General features: G+C 41.6%; 1 protein-coding gene across 4 annotated transcripts in view; it reads right to left on the bottom strand.

Annotated features, from left to right (window-relative positions):
- Positions 1–1,679: 1,679 nt before the first annotated feature.
- The window catches only part of COQ10B (coenzyme Q10B), a 14,374-nt gene continuing 6,043 nt past the window's right edge, over positions 1,680–10,010 (bottom strand). The window contains exons 1-5 of one of the 4 annotated variants that reach the window (XM_027773609.1): positions 9,766–9,912; positions 9,257–9,406; positions 4,190–4,382; positions 2,222–2,323; positions 1,680–1,859 (exon numbers count right to left, since the gene is read on the bottom strand). In XM_027773609.1, coding sequence (XP_027629410.1) covers positions 1,695–1,859; positions 2,222–2,323; positions 4,190–4,382; positions 9,257–9,381 — 585 coding nt within the window. In that variant the 5' untranslated portion in view covers positions 9,382–9,406; positions 9,766–9,912 and the 3' untranslated portion in view covers positions 1,680–1,694. Of the gene's footprint in view, positions 1,860–2,221; positions 2,324–4,189; positions 4,383–5,689; positions 5,749–9,256; positions 9,407–9,765; positions 9,913–10,010 lie in introns of those variants that run through there. The other 3 variants (XM_027773608.1, XM_014589525.2, XM_006152985.3) reach the window with 3 other exon arrangements.

Genomic DNA, 10,010 nt, shown 5'->3' with positions numbered 1-10,010 from the left:
TGGCCCAATAATTTCATTTTTATAACAAAGCTGCAAAAAGAGTACAAAAAATTTCTATGCACCTATCACTCGAGTTTCCCTATTTTGATGTCTGACATAACCACAGGGCAATTATAAAACTCAGTAAATTAACAGAGGAAGTTATTATTAAAGATAATAATTCTATTATTTGACCAATATAGACCTTACCCAAATTTCTCCAGCAGTCCTATTAATGTCTAATGATTTTTTTTTTTTTTTTTTGAGAGCTTTTTTCTTTTGGGCACGGGCACTTGCCAGAAAGCGAGAAATTAAATTACCCCCCAGGGGGGATGGCCACGCCATAATTCCTTCTCCTCCATTCTCCTCTCGAGATCCTGGGACGCACACACACATGCCCAGCGTGAGTTTAAACCATCGGGTCCGGGACTCGAACCACGGTCGGCTACACGGGAGTCCAGTGACATAGCCATTTCTCTGACTGCTGGTCCCAATAATTATTTTTTTAAGAGAGATTTTTGCTATAGAGTGTGTGCACTTGCCAGAGAGACAGATAAAGACAGAGACAGAAAGCAACAAATCACCCCTCAGTCAGGACATGCTGCAATCCCTACTCCTCCAATCTCCTCTCAGGACTGGGCACACATACACACGTGCACCAGCATGAATTTCTAAGCCACTGAGTCTGGGACTTGAACTGTGGTCAACTATGTGGGAGTCTAGCAACATAACCATTATGCCATCTCTTGATCTCAATGTCTACAAATTTTTAAATGAAAACTACTCAAGAGCTAGGAATAGCATTCAATTATTTATTTGTTTGAGACAGGGTGGTCTCAAACTTGTGATCTTCCCTCTCAGACTCCCAAGTAGCTGGCATTACAGGTGTATACCATCACACCCTGTGCCAGCATGTAATAATTTAGTCAAAATCACCACGTCTTAAGAATCAATGACTAAATTGCTAGCATGGAAAATAGCTCATATATTACCTGTCAACAAAGAAAAAAACCACAGGTTGGGACCAGCAGTTGGCATAATGGCTATGTCGCTGGACTCCCATGTAGTTGACTGCAGTTCAAGTCCTGGATCTGGTGGCTTAAACTCACGCCAACACACATGCGTGCGTGCTCAAGATCCCGAGAGGAGAATGGAGAAGGGATTGCAGCATGGCCATCCACACTGGGGGGGTGATTTCTCACTTTCTGTCTCTCTGTCTCTGTCTTTCTGGCAAGCGTACGTGCCCTATAGCAAAAGGCACTCCAAAAAAAACAAAAAAGAAAAAAACACAGGTAGCTTTAAACTTTCTATAGCTGAAGTGATAGGAACAAGAAAATCACCTGTCTCAAATTGTAAAAGCAAGTTTTCTTTTTTTAATTTTATTTCTGCATCTTATATTCAATGCATAGACTTAATTTGGTATTATCTTTAAACTACTATTGAACTTAAAATTATATTTTTTGCTATAGGGTGCGTGTGCTCACCAGAAAGACAGGGAGAGACAGAGAGACAGAAAGTGAGAAATCATCCCCCAGGGGGAAGGCCACACCACAATCCCTTCCTCCATTTTCCTCTCGGGATCTTGGGCATGTACACACACGTGCCTGGCGTGAGTTTAAGTCACCGGATCTGGGACTCAAACTGTGGGTGACTACATGGGAGTTCAGCGATATATCCATTACGCTAACTGCTGGTCCCCAAATTTAAAACTATTACTAAACTGGAAGTAAAGCCACTGGTATGTGCTTATAATTTAAGGACTTGTACAAATTAGAGATTAGAAAAGAGAGGCCAATAGGTGGCATGTGGGAATCTAGTACCTTGACCACCATGCCACTTCCTGGCCTTGAGCTGTTTTTGTCATCGTTGTTGTTGCTATTCTTCAATATAACCAGAGAGAGAGAGAGAAAGAGAGAATGAGAAAGCAAGCTGCCATGTCTAGGACTCAAACCCCATCAGTCTTTTGGGATTTTTGTGCCCAAAATCCCTGGAGGACAATAGAGGAGAAAGATTGCAGCATAGCCATGCCCCCTGGGGATGATTTTTACCCCCAGGGGGTGGTGATTTCTCAGTTTCCCTTTCTTTTTCCGGTGAGTGCACATGCCTTATGGCAAAACAAAACAAAACAAAAACACCTCTATGCATGTAAGTATGGCATCTGGACTCTAAACAATGGAGTATTAATTCTTTATCAACTTCACCTTATATGTTAAACAAATCAAGAGCTTTATAAGAGACTTACTGAAAAATCCAAAGTACAAGTTCTCGGGTAGCCAGGAAGACCTGGGCTAAAACGCCAAATAGTCTCCAGATGATTGAAAAGTTTCCCATCAGTACAAGATGCCTAGAACAAAACGAGTAAAATAAAAGCAGAGTTAAGTACCTTTGGCATTGGCCAGAATTTACCACGATTGAGACTCATTTCTTTGAAACAAATTGTTTTTTGGAGAGGTTTTTGCTATAGGGCACATGTGCTCACCAGAGACAGAGAGAGAAAGAGAGACAGAAAGCGAGAAATCATCCCCCCCGCATGGGGGGATGGCCACGCCGCAATCCCTTCTCTTCTATTCTTCTCTCAGGAGCTTGGGCACGCACGCACATGCGCCGGGCACGCACACACATGTGCCCGGCACGAGTTTAAGCTACCAGGGTGGGACTTGAACCGTGGTCAACTACATGGAAGCCCAGCGACAGCCATTATGCTAACTGCTGGTCCCCATTATTTTGTTCATTTTTTGTTGTTGCTGTTACTCAGACATGTTATCTGGTCTTACTAACAGCAGAAACTTGATATACTGGACCCAACAGGTGGTGTGGTGGTTAAGGCACTGGACTCCCACATGGTAGACCATGGTTGGATTCATGTACCTGATGGCTTGCTTTCTCACTTCCTTGCTTTCTTTCTCTCTGTCTCTCCCTATGAGCACACAAGTCCTATAGCAAAAGAAAATTAAAATATTAAATTTTTTTAAAATTTGATTTACTTATCACTGTGGTATTTGGTCATTGCTTTGGCATTACTTTATGGCACTTATATATTTCCATTCTTCAGTATAGGCCATAGTGAATGGTGAATTATGAGTCATACAGATTCTGTGCAGTTTCATGGGATGACCCTGTCCATAGTAGTAATTTCCAGTACTTCTAATACCACCATGAGAGTAACAGCAGACTTTCTTCTTGCTGCCTCCTTGACTATATGCCATGGGGTGCCCAGTTACTGCCACCTCTGGGCTCTAGCTCCTCTTCCTGCTTGGTAGGGGAGAAAAAAGGGCTGTGGTGGGGGAGTATGGGATGGCAGTCCTGCACAACGGACAGGTTCAAGGAAGGACAGGAGGCAGCACTGGGAGGACTTGGTACCCAGCTGAGGAGCAGAGAACACAGCAGACGGGGGATAGGAGTGTCATGAGGTGGCACCAATGCCACCTCATGACACTCCTGAAGACCATTTAAAAATTCCTGACTTAGAGCCAGACAACAGAGTGGTAAAATTTGGGTGTTGGATCTCAAAAGGCCAACTATATGTTCCAGTAGCTTAAAAGACATGGTGGGTACATAAAAGAAAGAATGGAGAAGGGACTGTGGCAGGGTCACTCCCTGTGAGAGGTGCTTTCTCACTTCCCCCAACCCAATGTACAGTAAGTGCACATGCCCTCTAGCGAATTTTAAAAAAGGGAAAAAATCTCACTTTTGTGGCCCAAGGAAGCTTTCTTATGGGTAGACAGTCCTCAACAGAAGGGAGGGGAGAGAAAAAGTTTTCCACGTCTATATTATACTTTCTACTTAAACTTCTATTTAGAAAGAATGCTAACACTGTATAAACTAACATAATTAGGGGATATAATACTGAGTTGATTAAGATAAAAATTTTAAGTTTTTTTCTAGAGAGTGTATGTGTGCACGCCAGAGAGAGAGGCAGAGAAAGTGAGAAGTCACCTCCCTCCTCCCAGGGGAATGGCCACATCACAATCCCCTCTCTTTCAGCCTTCCCTCTGAACTTTGGGCATGCATGCACACAGGCCTGGAGTGATCTTCAAGCCACCGAGTCCAAGACTCGAACCACACAGTTGGGCCATGTAGAATGCAGAGCCCCAACCTCAACACCACTTCCTGGCCTAAGAGAATTTTTTTTTAAGCTCTTACAATTTAACCCACTTGATACCATTAATAATTGGCAATATTTAAAAACAACAAAGCACAAAACTATTACCTTTACCAAATGTGGCTTCACCAAAGTTACTACTGATGTGTATCGCTCCAACACAGGTGGGAACCCAATTTCTAATCGTGTTTTACAGTATCCAGATCTCTTTGATATTACTTCTGATTTTTTGCACCAAGGAACGAAATGCTTGTAATCCTCCATTCCCGATACTACATCATACATTTCCTGCATTGAATAACTTTAAAAAAAAAAAAAGTGTTAATTGCATCTAGTTATATAATAGATACATATTTTAAGTTGAATATGTTAAAACTTACCGTGTATGAGGCAATAATCATTTGACACAAATATTGAACTATACTCTGGAATGAACAACTTCAAAGCAACACAGAAAATAAAAGACTAAATATGCAAATACCAATAAAGGTCATGATTTGGCAGTCCATAAGTTGGAGCTGGCTTACAGAAGTAGCTTGTAAAATTTTTTTAAAGTTTTTGTTCTTTTGAAAGAGACAGACACACACACTCAAACACACAAGTACCTGCCCACAGAATCTTTTCACACCATTATTCTCCTTGTAGCTTCCCTGACAGCGAAGGTCACAGGTGCATATGGGTGTACCCAGCATATTCAGGTTGACATAGATCTTAACCCAGACCTCCCATTTGGCTTTAGCATCTCATATCACTACCTTACCACCTAAGCCACTGTGCTAGGCTTCTTTTTTAAACTTTTAATTAGTTGCTGACATTTAAAAACAGAGTTTGGGACCAGCAAACCATGGCACAATGGTTATGTCACTGGATCCCTATCCCCAACATGGACAACATTGATTCGAGTTCTGGACCTGGTGGCTTGAAACTCACACTGGGCATTATGTGTGCATGTATGACCAAAATCCCAAGAGGAGAATGGAAGGAGAATGGTCATCCCCCCAGGAGGTGATTTCTTGGTTTCTATCTATCTCTCTGGCTAGTGCATGTACCCTATAGCAAAAATCTCTCAAAAAAACAAAACCAAAAAACTGAGAGTTTAAGAGCAGTCAAGTGCCGAGGTGGTGAAGGTAGCTAGAGTCCATGTGATACTCAAGAGAATGAAGATTTTAGATGGCAACACAATTTAAATATATGACCCAGTTGGGGCCAGCAAGGAGCCTGGTGGTTAAGACACTGGACTCCCTTGGGGCTGGCAGGTGGCATGGTGGTTAAGGTGCTAGACTCCCACATAGTCAACTGTGGTTTAAGTCCTAGACCTGGTGGCTTGAAAGACATGGCAGGCATGTGTGCATGCATGCCCAAAATCCTGAAAGAATAAGTAAAAAAAATAAAAAAAAAAAAAAAAAAAAAAAAAAGACACTGGACTCCCATATGGCTGGGCATGTGTGTGTACAAGCCTAAAATCTCAAAAGGAAAATGGAGAAGGGACTGTGGTGTGGCCATCTTCCCAGGGAATGATTTCTCACCATCCCCCCAGAGAATGCACATACCCTATAGCAAAAATACACATACATATACATATACATACATACATACATTAATACATACATGGCCCGGTCGGCTTCAAACATGCCAGGCATGCAACTGAATGTCCAAGTTCTGATAGGCTGAAGGACAGGAGAAAGGGATCACAGAGTGATCCTGTGGAGGAGCTCATCTCTCGCTCATCCTCTCATGTATACACAGGTATTCTACCATGAATAAAGAAAATAATCTTGACCCAGACACACAGCCTACTGGCTAAAGGCATTGGATCCCACATGGCCAACTGCATCCTGGCTGGATGGCTTGAAAAACAAATCAGGCATGTGTACATGTATGCCCAACATCCGAATACGATGAAAAAATGAAGGGATTGCGGTGTGACTATGCTCCATTAGCTGGTACTTTGTCCAGTTCACTCCCCTTGAACCCTGCCACTCTTTGCCAAGTGTGCATACCATCTTGGCAATAAAAAAAAAAAAATCTCGGGACCAACAGGTGGTGTAATGGTTAAGGCACTGGACTCCCACATGGGTGACTGCAGTTCAAGTCCTGGAACTAACAACTTGAAACACGCTGGGTACATGTGTGTGCATGTATGCATGCCCAAAATCCCGGGAGGAGGGTGGAGGAGGGCAGATGGCAGTGTGGCTACCCCCTCTTGGGGGGAGGGTGATTTCTCACTGTCTGTCTCTGTTTCTCCAGTGAGTGCATGTGCCCTTACTGCAAAAATCTCTCTAAAACAAAACAAACAAAAACAAACACAGGGCATCTGTGCACATGTGCCCAAAATCCCAAAAGGAGAAATGGAGAAGAGACGTGGCATGACCACCCCCCATGGGGTGCTTTTGCACTTTCCCTCTCCCTTTCTCATTGCTTCTCTCTAGCAAGCACAAGCACCCTCTAGCAAACATTTTTAAAGATTCAGACTGTTAAAATGATTCACCACAAAATCATATAGTCATTTAAATAATTACAATCTAAAGTTTTTAAATAATTAATTAATTAATTAATTATTACTCAATTTGACCAGAGAGACAGATTGAGTGACAGAGGGAGAGGGAAAGTGAGAAAGAGAGCTGTCAGATCTGGAACTTGAACTGCAGGTGACCATGTGGGAGTCCAGTGCTTTAACCACCATGCTACCTACTGTCCCCTAAATTTTTTTTTAAATAATTATTTATTATTGGATCATCAGGAAACTCATGACACACTTTTGCATAGAAAACCATAGAAAAATACATCACGACTCTCCCAACAGCCTAATAATTTTATTTATTATCATTATTCATCAATCCGACAGAGCGTTAGAGAGATAGCAAGTCACCGGGTCCAGGACTAAAATCATGGTCAGCCATATGGAAATCTAGCATCTTAACTACCATACCACCTGTTGGTCTCCAGAATCTAAATTTTAAAGGATTTTTTTTAAATAGGCGCCAGGTGGTGATACAGGAGTAATATAACTGGACTCACATGGGAAGGGTCCTGCGTTCATTTCCTGGGACCTCCCTGAGCACTTTAGACACGTACCCATAATCCAGGCTGGCTGAGGCTGGAGATGGATCATGAACACCTTGCTGAAGTAGCTGTCTCTGTCTCTTTCTCTTAAAAGTAAATAAAGTTTAAAAAAAAAAAAAGTATTTTTGAAATATAAGAGAGAGACCAGCAGATGGTGTAATGGTTATGTCACTGGACTCCCACCTAATCCACTGCAGTTCGAGTACCAGACCCAGGAGCTTAAAACTCATGCCAGACACATGTGCATGCATGCCCAAAATCCCAGAGGAGAAGGGACTGAGGCATGGCCATCCCCCTGGGGGGGTGATTTCTTGCTTCCTGTTTCTGTCTCTCTGTCTCTCCAGCAACCACATGTACCCTCTAGCCAAAAAACTCTAAGAAAAAGGAATACAATAAACTGAGTTCTTATACCTGCTTAAGTTTATCTTTATAATCATGAAATGAAGCCCTAATTGGGGTGAATGGTATGGAAAGTACCTATTCTCCCTAGGTTTTCAGACAAGGCTTAGCCACACTAGCATGTGATGTTAAGATACTGTGCAACATAGGCTGGGACCAAATGAGAAGGCACATGTTCTCCAACAAAATTAAAACAAAACAAAAAAAAAGAAGGAAAAAGAAAATTCAAGGCAGGCCTGAGTGGGTAACAAAGCAAGACCTTGTCACATTTCATTTTTTAAAGAATTATTTATTTATTTTTATCATCATTATTATTTCTATTATTTAATTTGTTACGGGGCATGTGCACCCACCAGAGAAAGAGGATTATTTATTCATTCATTTATTTAATTTTACCACAGAGAGACAGAAACAGAGAGGGGGAGGGGAAAGTGAGAAAGCAAGCCACTAGGTCCAGGACTCGAACCGCGGTCAGCCATGTAGGAATATCCAGCACCTTAACTACCACACCACCTGCTGGGCCCCCCACCCCTTTTTTATGTGCTATAGGCATGTGTACTTGCTGGAGAGACAGGGGTGGGGTGAGTGGTAGGGTTGGGGTGGGTGTATGTGGTCACACCTCAATCCCTTCTCCTCTATTCTCCTCTGGATTTTGGGTACAAACACACATGTATCCAGTGTGCTTCTCGAGCTAGATCTAGGACTTGAACTGCACCACGGACCACATGGGGTCTAGTCATCTTCACCACCATGCCACCAGCTGGCCCCTGAGAACCTGTCTTAAACAACAAAACAAGGATCAGCAAGTGGCTTGGTGGTTAAGGCACTATACTCCCACATGGCTGACCATGGTTCACAATTCCAGCAGCTTGAAACTCATGCTGGGCGCTTGTGCATGTGTGCCCAAAATCCCAGGAGAATGGAGGAGAAGGGATCATAACGTGGCCATCCTCCCAGGCAGTGATTTCTTACTCTCTCTCCATCTCACCAGTGAGCACACATGCCCTATAGCAAAAAACTCTCCAAAACAAAACAAAAAACTAAACTGGATTTGGTGGTCTTCCCAGCTGAGGAAGGAGGAAGGTGATATGACCTAATAAATTTAGTATCTGGTCACTTACAGAAGAATTTTATCAACCTCCACTCTAGACTACGAGGCTTAATATGTATACACTTATCCATGTATGTATGTATGTATGTATGTATGTATGTATGTATGCAAAGGAGCTATATAAACATATGGCCCAATAAATAGATCAGTAGTGCTGTTGATATAGAAAAGAATAAAAGCTACCATATAATTACAGTCATTCAACAAATATTTATAGGACTGGTCCCATAGCTAAGTGGTTAAGGGAGCCACACCTCACATGGCTGATTACACTTTAATCCCTGGCCCTGGAGGCTTGAAAAACACACCAGGCATGTGTGCATGTTCACCCAAAGATTCCCAAAGGATGGAGAAATGGAGGGGACTGCAGTGTGACCATGCATTGTCTGGGGGTGCTTTCTCCCTCTCCCTGTCTCTCTGGTAAGTGCATGTATCTTTTGGCTTATAAACAAAACAAATATTTATAAAACAGTAAGAGCAATGGAAAGGCCAACCTATAAAAACCTGAGTTTAGTTTACAAGAAGATAAACCAGAAAAAGGCATGAGATTCCACAGAAAATTGTGATGTGCTCTTTTAGTAGAATTATTATTATATACAAACCCTATAATTCTCCTCTCTGAATATTCTTTCCTTTTGTTTATTAATGGTGCAGCAATTTTGAAGAAAGTTCTTGCATATATCTCCTTAGGCAAAATTGAGGTATATAGTGGAAGAGTTCTGCTCATGAGTATACCACAGGAAGCTAAATACCTAAAAAGACAAACATTACCTGTTTTAGAGTGACAGTGAAAGTTAAGAGGAAGCACAAATTATAGAGATTGGTAAATAACTATCACATTTTAGGCAGCTTTGCAACTTCAGAATATTCTTGAAAAAATACACACACACATATAAAAGCACAAAGAAAAAAATAATAAAGCTTCTTAAGCATGGTTAAAAAAAAAAAACAAAACTAAAAATAATGGCTTACAAGTTAGGTTAGAAGCTTCTGGCACAAAAGGTATCTCTCCCAGAAAGTTGGCTTTTAGTCTGTAGTCATGTGTTAACAACACTCTTGCCATAAGCTTGCTAAACTAGTCATCATCTATTTTTCAAGTCATTTTACCTACCCAGGTTTTCCCAGCTGGATCCACAGTGGTTCCTTATTCTTGATCCATTCCAGTAAGACTTGAAAATAGGTCTCATTCTTAGATAAGAGATCTCATGTCCCTGTCAGAATTGTTGCTCTGTTCTCTTTTACCTGCCAATCTCCATTTTAACACAATATATAAAAATATGTCTAGTAATAAGAATGTTTCAGATACTTCTATGCCTGACATACTCTTGTTAATTCAAATATTTTTTAATCTTTCCC

Source organism: Tupaia chinensis, unplaced genomic scaffold (genome assembly GCF_000334495.1).
Source record: "Tupaia chinensis unplaced genomic scaffold, TupChi_1.0 Scaffold000361_1, whole genome shotgun sequence".
Lineage (NCBI taxonomy): Eukaryota > Metazoa > Chordata > Mammalia > Scandentia > Tupaiidae > Tupaia > Tupaia belangeri.
Note: the sequence above shows the minus strand (reverse complement) of the source record. Positions and strands in the feature narration are given on the sequence as shown.